The 13877-nt window shown below is 38.7% G+C and overlaps 1 protein-coding gene across 1 annotated transcript in view; it reads left to right on the top strand.

The window, feature by feature from the left end:
- The window catches only part of LOC131934262 (sodium-independent sulfate anion transporter-like), a 14231-nt gene extending 2089 nt beyond the window's left edge, over window positions 1-12142 (top strand). The window contains exons 2-16 of the mRNA XM_059290503.1: window positions 1-4; window positions 287-389; window positions 538-760; window positions 1161-1246; window positions 4379-4458; window positions 5085-5227; window positions 5340-5518; window positions 5664-5736; window positions 6225-6336; window positions 6623-6819; window positions 7851-7909; window positions 9418-9489; window positions 9838-9940; window positions 10960-11093; window positions 12001-12142. The exon at window positions 1-4 is cut by the window's left edge and continues 232 nt beyond it. Coding sequence (XP_059146486.1) covers window positions 1-4; window positions 287-389; window positions 538-760; window positions 1161-1246; window positions 4379-4458; window positions 5085-5227; window positions 5340-5518; window positions 5664-5736; window positions 6225-6336; window positions 6623-6819; window positions 7851-7909; window positions 9418-9489; window positions 9838-9940; window positions 10960-11093; window positions 12001-12126 — 1694 coding nt within the window. The 3' untranslated portion in view covers window positions 12127-12142. The remainder of the gene's footprint in view (window positions 5-286; window positions 390-537; window positions 761-1160; window positions 1247-4378; window positions 4459-5084; window positions 5228-5339; window positions 5519-5663; window positions 5737-6224; window positions 6337-6622; window positions 6820-7850; window positions 7910-9417; window positions 9490-9837; window positions 9941-10959; window positions 11094-12000) is intronic.
- The last annotated feature ends 1735 nt before the right edge of the window (window positions 12143-13877 follow it).

Here is a 13877-nt window from a genome sequence, read left to right as displayed (position 1 = left end):
ATAGGTAATACTTTTGTATACTTATTATTTTTTTTTATAATTCATACATTTTGATACTTAATACTTTAAAAAAAAATTGTATACTAAACACTTTTTAAAAATTTAATACATTTTCATACTTAAAATTTATATTTAAACGTTTTTATATTTAATATATTTTTATAGGAAAAAAAAACAAGTATAGAAGTAAAATATGTTTGTATGTAGTTTATTTTATTTACGTGTATTACAAAGCTACGTTGTGTCTATTGGATGACCCCATGTTTCACGTTTGGTACCTGTGCAGGTGTGGCACTTTCCAGGCTGACCTTATAGCTGGTGTTACCGTAGGTCTGACGGTCATCCCACAGTCTCTGGCACTGGCACAAGTGGCTGACCTCCCTGCTAGAGTGAGTTGTTCCAGTCGCTATGGCCTTACATCTGTGTTGGGCTTTCTTACTTTAATGTGATCATTTGACTAGTTTACTTACTTCTGTAGCTAAGTACCTAACCTTACACTCCCTCCCCCCCCCCCCCCCATACTTGTCTTACCCCCAGTATGGCCTCTACTCGGCATTTGTCGGATGTTTTGTCTACTGCCTTCTGGGAACGTCCAAAGACATCACTCTAGGACCAACCGCCATCTTGTCTCTGCTGACCGCGACTTTTGGCACGGCTGTGTCCCCCGTGTTACCCAGTGGGGAGAAGGATCCGACCATGACGATAGTACTCACCTTCTTGACCGGCGTCATACAGCTCGTCATGGGCATCTTAAAACTAGGTTGGTGGCCCAGAATTTTTTCATTTCAAACTTTTCATACAGCTCGTCATGGGCATCTTAAAACTAGGTTGGTGGCCCAGAATTTTTTCATTTCAAACTTTTCATACAGCTCGTCATGAGCATCTTATATGTGCCAGTATTGCTTTATTAATAGACAGTTGTTCTACTTTATATTAATAATCGTCATTTTAAAATGCTTGGTGTTGAAAATGTATTTAGCAAACTAAAACAGGCTCTAGATGTTTAAGTCATGTGACTAACGAACCATTTGGCCATTATCCAAATGATACACGTAAAATCACATGTGTTATATTTACACTTAAGTTTTCCGTTGCCTTATATTTACTGACGCCTCCAGAGGTTACATAAAAAAACGTGTTTTTGTTCTCTGACGTTCCAGGAATTTTGGTCAACTTCATCTGCAACCCTGTCATCAGTGCCTTTACCTCAGCTGCGGCTATAACCATAGGCATCAGCCAGGTGAAGGTAAGTTTACCTACCCTGCCTGTACCTACCTGTACCTACCTGTACCTACCTGCCCTACCTGTACCTACCTGCCCTACCTGTACCTACCTGCCCTACCTGTACCTACCTGCCCTACCTGTACCTACCTGCCCTACCTGTACCTACCTGCCCTACCTGTACCTACCTGCCCTACCTGTACCTACCTGCCCTACCTGTACCTACACCAACTCACCAATTCAACAAATTATTGTACTGAGGTGTAGGTAAGTCTACCTACCCTACCTGTACCTACCTGTACCTACACCAACTCACTAATTGAACAAATTATTGTACTGAGGTGTAGTTAAGTCTACCTGCCCTACCTGTACCTACCTGCCCTACCTGTACCTACCTGTCCTACCTGTACCTACCTGCCCTACCTGTACCTACCTGCCCTACCTGTACCTACCTGCCCTACCTGTACCTACCTGCCCTACCTGTACCTACCTGCCCTACCTGTACCTACCTGCCCTACCTGTACCTACCTGCCCTACCTGTACCTACACCAACTCACCAATTCAACAAATTATTGTACTGAGGTGTAGGTAAGTCTACCTACCCTACCTGCCCTACCTGTACCTACACCAACTCACTAATTCAATAAATTATTGTACTGAGGTGTAGGTAAGTCTACCTGTACCTACCTGTACCTACACCAACTCACTAATTCAATAAATTATTGTACTGAGGTGTAGGTAAGTCTACCTGTCCCACCTGTACCTACACTAACTCACTAATTCAATAAATTATTGTACTGGTGTGTAGGTAAGTCTACCTGCCCTACCTGTACCTACATCAACTCACTAATTCAACAGATTATTGTACTGAGGTGTAGGTAAGTCTACCTGCCCTACCTGTACCTACACCAACTCACTAATTCAATAAATTATTGTACTGAGGTGTTGGTAAGTCTACCTGTCCCACCTGTACCTACCTGTACCTACACTAACTCACTAATTCAATAAATTATTGTACTGAGGTGTAGGTAAGTCTACCTGCCCTACCTGTACCTACACTAACTAACTAATTCAATAAATTATTGTACTGAGGTGTAGGTAAGTCTACCTGCCCTACCTGTACCTACACCAACTCACTAATTCAATAAATTATTGTACTGAGGTGTAGGTAAGTCTACCTGCCCTACCTGTACCTACACCAACTAACTAATTCAATAAATTATTGTACTGAGGTGTAGGTAAGTCTACCTGTCCCACCTGTACCTACCTGTACCTACACTAACTCACTAATTCAATAAATTATTGTACTGAGGTGTAGGTAAGTCTACCTGTACCTACCTGTACCTACACCAACTAACTAATTCAATAAATTATTGTACTGAGGTGTAGGTAAGTCTACCTGTACCTACCTGTACCTACCTGTACCTACACCAACTAACTAATTCAATAAATTATTGTACTGAGGTGTAGGTAAGTCTACCTGTACCTACCTGTACCTACCTGTACCTACACCAACTCACTAATTCAATAAATTATTGTACTAAGGTGTAGGTAAGTCTACCTGTACCTACCTGTACCTACCTGTACCTACACCAACTAACTAATTCAATAAATTATTGTACTGGGGTGAAGGTAAGTCTACCTGCCCTACCTGCCAGGTGAACGGAAAAAAAGTCACAGGAAAAAAAAAACACAGAAAAAAAGTCACAATGAAAAAATTTTATCGGAAAAAAAGTCACAGAAATAAAGTCACAGAAAAAAAAGTCACACAAATCTTTTTAGAAATATTTTGATTTATTTGTTAAGAATTGTAAAATTTTATATGTTTATTGTTGTGGGTTGTATTTTTTGATAGCATAAGATGATAAAGTATTTATGTACGTTAAAAGCATTATGGTTTATAAAAATTGTAAGTAAAAATACTCTAAGATAATTTACACAACAATCTCAACTTTTGTTACGTATTTAGTTAAATACGTGGTAGAAAAGTTAATTATAAAAGCAATTTAGGCAAATTTTGCCGTAGGCTATTCTCTGGTCGGCCTCTCCTCAGTAGGCATTGTCCGAACATATTTTGTGTTGTTGACGTTTTGTGTCAATGACAGCCTTTGAACCTTGTCGGCTCTCTGTTTTGATCCTAAGTTTTGTTATGTAATGATAAATGTGGGCAGTAAAGGTGGTTGAACTAAACATAACTATTGTTGCCATGAGTTGAGGGCAGCAAGTCAGATGACCTTGCCATTTCACGGTAATTTAATTAAAAAAAAAACACGATGAAAACCGTGGACATTCTATTAAATGCTATAAATATTATGTTTAACATAATTACAATCTACATAAATCTACATAATTCATACTAAATATTTTTAGATGAATTATAAAAATTACTATGCGTATACAACCTACACACATTACATTACATTTAATTAATCCTAAGTTAATTCGACTCTCTGAATATTTAATACATAAAAGTATTAACAAATCCCATGCAAATATATATTTGTGACTTTTTTTCCTGTGACTTTTTTTCCTGTGACTTTTTTTCTGTGTTTTTTTTTCCTGTGTTTTTTTTTTCCTGTGACTTTTTTTCCTACAATCACCTGCCCTACCTGTACCTACACCAACTCACTAATTCAACAAATTATTGTACTGAGGTGTAGGTAAGTCTACCTGCCCTTCACTGATATACACCTACTATTTATTAAATTGCGTGATCAATTACATTACAAAAAATGTTTGGTGAATCGTGTTAAAATTATCATTAGACAGTTTAGTCACAACTCCCCCCCCCCCCCTCTCTATTGAAACCAACTCAAGCAATGTTGATTGACTTGTCACACGCCAACAGAATGTACAGTCGGGTGTTAATAACACATGATTTGTCGGACACGTGACGTGACTCGTGGTGGTCCCCCCGTCTTTTTGCCCCCAGAACATGGGATCACCTTGTACTTAGGGGTCAGTTCGGTCGATGGAACACCCAGGGTACCGAACTCGTAGCTTTCGTGTTAGCAAACATGCAATCTACAGCTAGACCACACCATTCAAATCTAGCGACCCTCTACAAACTGTATTCGAATTCTCTAGATAAGTTGATTCAAAAAGCTAAGTCAAGGCCTAATGTCATTGTACTTTAACTTTAACCCTTTTTCTACAGTCCGTTCTCGGCCTGCACAACATTCCCATCAACTTCCTACCGATGGTCTACGAACTTTGTCGGAAACTCCCGGAAACAAAGTAATGGTAATTAAATACGATGTACGAGTAATAATTAAATTCAGTAAAATGTAAATAGCCTTAATAAACAATTATATATATATATATATATATATATATATATATATATATATATATATATATATATATATATATATATGTGTGTGTGTGTGTATGTGTGTGTTTGTGTTTATGTGTCTCAGTAAGTGTGTGTGTGTATGTGTGTGTGTCCTATAAAAATCAGCTTTTTATTAATTTTTGAAATACCAAAGGTTTTAACACAAAATGATTAATTTATATTCCTTTTTCCAATAATTATGGGACGCCATTATTATTCTATTTCTTCTTATTAATTCCAAGATCTCTGACATGTCTTTATGTCTTTATGTTCCCATCTTCTACATTAGGGACCCTTGTTTTTCTTCTATTCTCAATTATGTTGTGTGGACTCTGCCTACAAACTCGAGCCCATGAACCAAACTCGTGATTTTCAGCTTGAATCTAATGCGTTCTACAACATAACCTAGCCCCAGCCCCCTCCCCCACCCCCCCCCCTCCCTCCCTCCCTCACCACCCCCTCCCTTACAACCCCCTCCCTCAACTAATGCGACTCAGCAAACTCTTTTGAATACTTTCCCTTGATTTAGTATATGTGACATGTTCATGGGCCTGTCCAGTCTCGCTTCAGTGATTTTATTGAAAACACTTCGGGATATCAAGTGGAAAAAGAAGAACACGGTTCACATAACGGAGCGGATGTTACATAAGGCAACATGGCTCATCGGAACATGTAGGTACAGTCATGGCGAAATTAACTTCAGTTAATCTGTATTCGTTTTAATTACGTGCTAATGACAATGCATTTGACCAACTTATTTAATTGGATGCACGTGGCATTGCAGCATCCAACGCTATTGTGGTGATAACTGCAGCAGGCGTGGCCGCCATCTTGGAAAGACATGACGTCACCAACACCATCTCGCTGACTGGCGAGATAGCTCAAGGTTTGCCGCCCTTCGCAGCCCCGAGTTTTGAGATCAACCAAGGGAACATAACCATGTCGAGCGGCGAGCTATTGGGAGTAAATAGGAGTTTTTTCCCCTTCTGTTTTCTATTTTTAGTTCGACTTTTTAAATTAAAATTTTCTTTGATAATAAAACTGTGTAGAAATCGTTGTTGCTTCATCAATAATTGACAAAAAAAAAAAAAACCTGAACATTATTTAGAGTCTCGGGGCAGGTATCGGTATTGTCCCATTGTTGGCGGTTGTGGAGTCTATGGCAGTTGGCAAGGCTTTTGGTGAGCATTGGTCAGTATTGTATGCAGAGGCGTAGCAACCCTTCCCAAACTTTCAATTTGGCGCCCCACCCCCCATATATTTTTTATATTTATAATGCAAAACTGCAGCTAAAGTGAGCTTTAAATTTTCTTTTCAACCCGTTTTAGCGCCCCCTAAGGTCGGCACCCGGGGACATATGTACCCCCGACCCCCCCTTCCCTCGCTACGCCTCTGATTGTATGTTGCATAATTCATCACACATGTGTGAGCGTGTATTGTTGTATATATGATAAGTATTGGTCAGTGTTGTATGTTAAATAATTCATCACATACGTGTGAGCGTTCATGGTTATATTCGGTGAGCTTTGGCCAGTGTTATATTTTTCATAATTCATCACACATGTGTAGTCGTGTATTGTTATGTTTGATGATCTTTGATAAGAGTTATATGTTACATGTGTCAGCATGTACATCTAGAGATGACGTGTAACTAATCGTTGCCCTACAGCCCGGGTCAACGGTTACAAGCTTGACCCGTCCCAGGAACTGATAGCCATCGGGGCATCTAACCTTCTCGGCTCTTTCTGCTCAGCCTATGCTGTCACGGGGAGCTTTGCAAGGTACGTAGCTCATGTTTTATTTCGTGTTCTTGTGTTATGGTTTAAGATGGAGATTACTTCCCTTTCATTCATTCAATCATAATTTTTTAATATAATTTTTTTCACAATTGTTTTTATTATTAGTAAAATCGATTCTTATTAATATGCATAAATAAATATGTATATACTATTAAAATTGAAAATCAAGTCGTAAATAATTACACAAATTATACTATGTGACAAAGAAGTATAGCATTAAGTCACTCCTTTTTGAAAAAAAAAAGTCTGACAAATTGTGATATGTCAGGACAGCACTGAACTCCCAGAGCGGCGTGAAGACACCCATGGGCGGGATATGGACTGGCGGGCTGGTGATCCTGGCCCTGTGTGTACTAACCCCATGGTTTTACTACATCCCAAAGTCAGCTCTCGCAGCCGTTATCATCGCAGCCGTGCTGCAGATGGTGGAGTTTCATGTGGTCATTCAACTGTGGAGGGCCAACAGTGAGTCGTGACAGACCAGCATAGGGACGTGACAGACCAACATAGGGACGTGACAGACAACGTGACAGACCAGCATAATGACGTGACAGACCAGCACGATGACGTGGCAGACGAACATAAGGACATGACAGACCAACATAGGGACGTGACAGACCAGCATAAGGACGTGACAGACCAGCATAGGGACGTGGCAGACCAGCATAGGGACGTGAAAGACCAACATAAGGACATGACAGACCAACATAATGACCTGATGTTAAACACACATAACAATCCGTCTGTTCAGAACATTTTGTCTAGTGGAGTAAAAACAAAACGTTTCTTGTTTGCTTTTTACTTTCTCGTATATACGTAGTATAGAGAAAGTATTGTAATCGTGCAAAAAAAAAAAATCGAGATTTTTACAAATCTCGACGTTTTACACCTCACTGATACGGAAAAACATAATTTTGCAATCTTGTCCGTATGTCTGTGTGTGTGTGTGTCTGTGTGTCTGTCTGTCCGTGTGTAAACACGATAACTTGAGTACCGTTACAGCTAGGTTGATGAAATTTCATATATAAGTATTTTATCAAAATCGTAGATCCGTATCAACTTTTGAGCGATTTCCGATAACCGGAAGTGGTACTTTTCCTACTTTGAATTTTTCAAAAGCCTATAACTTGAGTACTATTTCAGATAGATAAATGAAATTTCACATGTAAGTAAAAGATCTAATTCTCTACCTTCTGTTAAATTTTGAGTAATTTCCGTAGACTGGAAGTAGTAATTTACGCTACTTCCGATTTCTCAAAAAACTAATGTAAATTTTTAAAGTACTAATAATATTGCGCACTATTATACGCGTTTTTATTCGGCGTTTGCTTGGTGCGCAATGTTTTTTTTATGAGATTCTATTCTATTTTTAAAAGTTTAAGTATTTAAAATGGATTAAAAATCATAACTATATCCCCAGTTACCATCCCCTGTTGTTTTATATAAGAATATTCGAGAAAGTTTAGGGGAGATCACTACCGGTTTATTTATTTCAGAGAAAGATTTCTGCTTGCACCTGGTGACGTTTGCTTCGTCACTTCTTGTAGGGATTCAGGTAAGTGCCGGTATGAGCCAGGCAATAGAACACGTTTATAACTTTTCCAGCAAAAGATAGGTTAAAATATACTAAACAGAACAAACTCTGGGCTTTTTCCCACGTTTTCTTTAACTAGCTTTCGTCTCTGTCTTTCCAATCAAATCTTGCGATCCAAATTTCTGGCACTTCCCAGTTAGCTAGCGCGCTGAAATTTTCAGGGAAGCTTTGTTTTGGATGACAATAGAATATTCAATTGTTATTATTACTAAATTGATCCATGGAAACATTTTATTGAGCATTTTAGACCGCTATATAATCTATATATATAATTCTCCTCTGCGAGCCGTTAGAAAACAAGCTGCAAGCGCCTCCTTACAGTCCCCTCTCTTTCTCTCTATCACTATCACTACCACCCTACCCCACCCCCACATGGTCTGCTGAGCTGTGGTCACGTTAATGTTTACAAACCGTACAGCCAGGTTTAGTGACGGCTATTAGCGGCAGATAATTAAGTTTGAACCGACTTAAAACTTACAGGAGGTAACTAAGAGGAGGCTGCTTTCACGGGGGGGGGGGGGGGTGTAGGGTCGGGGTTAGGGGAAAGGAGGGGGGTTAGTGTTTTAAAGCAAATATTTTCAGTGGCAGCATTGGCACTGTCGAATTCACAAATTATGAATTACTGAAAGTAGAAAATAAATCAACTAAATAGCGGCGTATGATACGCCGCGGGTCGGCTCGTTGTAGTAAAAACGTGGGGAAAAAGGGACATAACCCAGTAACTGTAATTTGTGTACAAACAACCGTAACAACTGGTGACCAGTATGGGGGAGACGATATGGTCGAGTGGTTGGGCACACGATTGCTATCCCACTCGACACGGGTTCAAATCTATGTGTCTCTTTAGTGACAAACGTGTTTTTTACGAGTTGTCTTTTTACGAGTTGTCTTTTTACGAGTTGTCTTCGTTTACCCAAAAAAAAGTGAAAAGATAAAATCGATAGCAAGATTTTAATGCAAACAAACAGACAAAGACTAAAAAGTAGAAAATAATAATCATTAAAAAAGTTTTAAAAAACCCACGTTTTCTGATTGATCTAAAAAGTAGAAAATAAATGCTATACATCACAATAATGCAAGCGATCACTCTACTATAAGCGATCAAAAACGTGGGGCGCCGTGATTTTCTTACAGTTTCTAATACTGTTGACTCTCTACAAGCTCCCTAATAAAAGTCAATAGTATTATCTAATCAATAGTAATATAACTTTTACTTCGGCGCCCCACGTTTTTCATCGCTTATAGTAGAGTGATCGCTTGCATTATTGTGATGTGTAGCATTTATTTTCTACTTTTTAGTTCAATCAGAAAACGTGGGTTTTTTAAAACTTTTTTAATGATTATTATTATAATTCAGTGTTCATTATATATATATATATATATATATATATATATATATATATATATATATATATATATATACATATATATATATACACCGTTAGTTAAGATATTTTTGTCTTGTCCAGTACGGGATACTTCTCGGTGTTGGTCTGTCCATTGTGTTACTGCTGTACCACAATGCTCGACCGGAGGTCAAGGTGAGTCTCGCAAGATGGCGTCGTTGGAAAGGTGGGTGAAGCGACATGGTAGGCAAGCAAGCTGTAGTTTTACTATGGTTGTTTCCCTTTGATAACATTCAACTTGGGTGAAATTCAAATCATTTAATTAATTTTTTATGACATTCATTTTATTTGTGAGCTGTATATGAGTAGCAAGGGAAAAAAAGAGTACAATTGAATTCATTTGAAATATGTAATGAAATAAAACATATGAAAAAGAAAACTAAAATTTCGCTCGAAGTGTTTAAAAAAAAAACAACATGAATTGTAATTTATTTTTATTCTTGTGACATAAAAATAACCCGATTTCTTACTTCATGCCACCAGTTCCAGCAAGTTGACGAGGTTTTAGTGGTGACCCCACAGCACGGCCTGTTCTTTCCGGCAGCTGAGTACCTGGAGACATTGACCCTTGAGAGGGCACTGTCAGGTAAGATATACCAGCCAAGAGGTCGCGCTCTTGTCTTGAAGGGTCGGGTGAGATTGAACAGACTCTCAATAAGATATTGAATGAGAGCTGTTTCATTTTTTTTTCTGAAAACAACATGAATGCACCATTCCCTATCTGCTGCACAAAGCGACTACATTCTGTTAGTGGTCATAGGCCATCAAGATAGACCGCAGTCCGTTTGTGAATGACCATTGGCTGTTCTGTTAGACAATATTTTGTTTATGAGTGGCCATTGATGGCGTTTTAAAGCAAATATTGTTAGTCGTGTCGACTTCATAAATTAGGAGTTACTAAAAAGTAGAAATTTAAACAAATATAAAAATCCTTAATAGCAACAAGATTTTAATTGCACTGAAAATAAGAAAATAAACGAATTGGCTTTCTTTCATAAAAACTTTTGTCTCTCATAAGAACTTTTACATATTTTAGTGACCAAAGCTTTTATGAGAGAAAGCAGATTAGTTTTATTATTTTCTTATTTTTAGTGCACTTAAAAGCAGGTTGCTATAAAGTATCTATATATATAATTCTCTTCTGGGAGCCGTTAGAAAACAAGCTGCAAGCGCCTCCTTGCAGTCCCCTCTCTTTCTCTCTATCACTATCACTACCACCCCCACCCCACCCCCACATTGTCTGGTGAGCTGTGGTCACGCTAAATGTTTACAAAGCTAAATGTTTACAAATCGCAGAGCCGTAGAGTCGGGTTTCTATTAGGGGCAGATAATTTAGTTCGATTTTAAACTTACAGGAGGTAACTAAGAAATAACTAAGAGGAGGCTGCTTTCAGGGGGGGGGGGTGTAGGGTCGGGGTTAGGGGAAAGGGGGGGGGGGGGGGTTAGTGTTTTAAAGCAAATATTTTCAGTGGCAGCATTGGTACTGTCGAATTCACAAATTATGAATTACTGAAAAGTAGAAAATAAAACAACTAAATAGCGGCGTATGATACGCCGCGGGTCGGCTCGTTTTTTATATTTATTTAATTTAATTTTTTGTTGCAGGAGAGAAAACTAGACACGTTGTGATGGACATGCGTCATCTGTCAGAGCTGGACTACACGGGCGTCCAGTCTATGCAGGACCTGATGCTGGACTGTACAAAACATGAGATGACGCATGTCATGGTTAGAGTTAAGGTACGGTTTAAGTGGTCGTTTTTTTCTAGGAATAGTGAACTACAGCTTTGTAACTTTAAGTTAACGTAAGGGTTAGGGTTGGAGGACTGTCATATACTAGCCAACCAGCGGGCGACAAATCACTCAGGTGAGTCGCTCACAGTTGGGTCAAATTTACGCTTCAGTGAACATCTTAGTTTGTCTTTTCACGTCCACATAGGGATCATGACGATTGTTGTTAGGGCTCATGATGCTGGATGTGACGTCATTTGACAGATTTTCAGGTCATGTACCAGATTTTAGATCATATACCGGATTTTAGGTCATGTACCAGATTTTAGGTCATGTACCAGATTTTAGGTCATGTACCGGATTTTAGGTCATGTACCGGATTTTAGGTAATGTACCGGATTTTAGGTCATGTACTGGAATTTAGGTCATGTACCGGATTTTAGGTCATGTACCGGATTTTAGGTCATGTACTGGAATTTAGGTCATGTACCGGATTTTAGGTCATGTACCAGATTTTAGGTCATGTACCGGATTTTAGGTCATGTACCCGATTTAGGTCATGTACCGGATTATAGGACATGTACCGGATTTTAGGTCATGTACTGGAATTTAGGTCATGTACAGGATTTTAGATCATATACCTGATGTTAGGTAATTCGACTGAATTTAGGTCCTTTACAGATTTTAAGCCCATGACAGATTTTTAATTCTTGTACCAGCTTTTATGTTAGATGCAATATTTTAAATAATTTGATAGAATTAAGATCATATGCCAGAGTTGAGTTCCTTTGAGAGATTTTAGACCCTATGACAGATTTCATCCAGACCACATATAACTGCTGAAAGAGGGAGGGGGTGGAATGTTTTCCAAACTTACACAAATAAATTAACTTTGACATACCTGCCTTGTTCATAGCCCCACCTCATCAGACAGCTAAAGCGAGCCGACGTGAAGAATGTCGTTGTTATGAAAACTGTTGCAGACGTGATCAAGAAGCTGACAAGAGGTATGTCTAATGACACGACTTTAGCCTGCCGCTAGACACAACACTACTCAGCTTACAAGAGGTATGTCTAATGACACGACTTTAGCCTGCCGCTAGACACAACACTACTCAGCTTACAAGAGGTATGTCTAATGACACGACTTTAGCCTGCCGCTAGACACAACACTACTCAGCTTACAAGAGGTATGTCTAATGACACGACTTTAGCCTGCCGCTAGACACAACACTACTCAGCTTACAAGATGTATGTCTAATGACACGACTTTAGCCTGCCGCTAGACACAACACTACTCAGCTTACAAGATGTATGTCTAATGACACGACTTTAGCCTGCCGCTAGACACAACACTACTCAGCTTACAAGAGGTATGTCTAATGACACGACTTTAGCCTGCCGCTAGACACAACACTACTCAGCTTACAAGAGGTATGTCTAATGACACGACTTTAGCCTGCCGCTAGACACAACACTACTCAGCTTACAAGAGGTATGTCTAATGACACAAGTTTAGCCTGCCGCTAGACACAACACTACTCAGCTTACAAGAGGTATGTCTAATGACACGACTTTAGCCTGCCGCTAGACACAACACTACTCAGCTTACAAGAGGTATGTCTAATGACACGACTTTAGCCTGCCGCTAGACACAACACTACTCAGCTTACAGGCGGGGATGAATAGTTGATACATTGCTAGAAAATGTAATAATTTTATTATCTAGAAACAATCAATTCTTTTTCTTTATTCTGTCTAAAGATGTGGACCTAGAAACTCCAGATGGGGTTTCCCTCCTGCCGCAAGACGTGCCTGTCTCTTGACCTAATTGAAAGTCTCAGATAGGCTGTTTTGATGTTTTTAACATCAGGCTAAACATTGTGTGTTGTGATGTTTTTAACATTAGTTTAAACATTGTGTGTTGTGATGTTTTTAACATCAGTTTAAACACTGTATGTTGTGATATTTTTAACATCAGTTTAAACACTGTATGTTGTGATGTTTTTAACATCAGTTTAAACACTGTATGTTGTGATGTTTTTAACATCAGTTTAAACATTGTGTGTTGTGATGTTTTTAACATCAGTTAAAATTTTTTACCGCCCCCCCCCCCCCCGAACGAAATGAAATTTATATAATTTATATAGAAAATATATACTTTTAACAGTGTCCGCCCCCCCCCCCCCGAAGAAAGTCTACCGCCCCCCCCCCCCCCCCCCCCGAAAATTTCAAGTGCCCCCCGGAGAAAAAAGTCTGGAAGAAACACTGGCTGTGTGTTGTGGTGTTTTAACCTTAAGATGACAACACTGTTAGGTCAATGTTGATGTGTGAATTAGAGATGGGACTTTCCAAGTAGCTTTTAACTCTATTAACATTACAACTATTTCATTATCATTAAACACTTTTAGAAGGTGCTTAAAACGTGCACGCACAGATTTTATTGTGATCTCTGGGAGAAATAAAAACACATTTTAAAATGCGGATTATCGTTCTCTATTACGGGGGTTTTCTATTAATTTGGGACCATAGGATAAATGTTCACTGGAGAAGAACACGATTCTAATTCTCCAATTTTGGACTATAATGATGATCAGTAAGAAACAAAAACAACTAATAAAATATATGAAAAACCAGTAAGCTTGTTTATATACTGAAAATGAATGAATACGAATTTGGTTTTTTTAGTAAAACTATTCGTCGCTAAATATGTGTAAGATTTTAATGAGCGACCAATTCTTTTACAAAAGAAAGCAAGTTTTTAAAATCAGTTCATTGCATGTATAAACTTAC

This window comes from Physella acuta, unplaced genomic scaffold, assembly GCF_028476545.2.
Source record: "Physella acuta isolate Inbredline_101_S28 unplaced genomic scaffold, ASM2847654v3 ptg000011l, whole genome shotgun sequence".
Taxonomy (NCBI): Eukaryota; Metazoa; Mollusca; class Gastropoda; family Physidae; genus Physella; species Physella acuta.
This window is presented reverse-complemented; position numbering and strand designations above follow the sequence as displayed.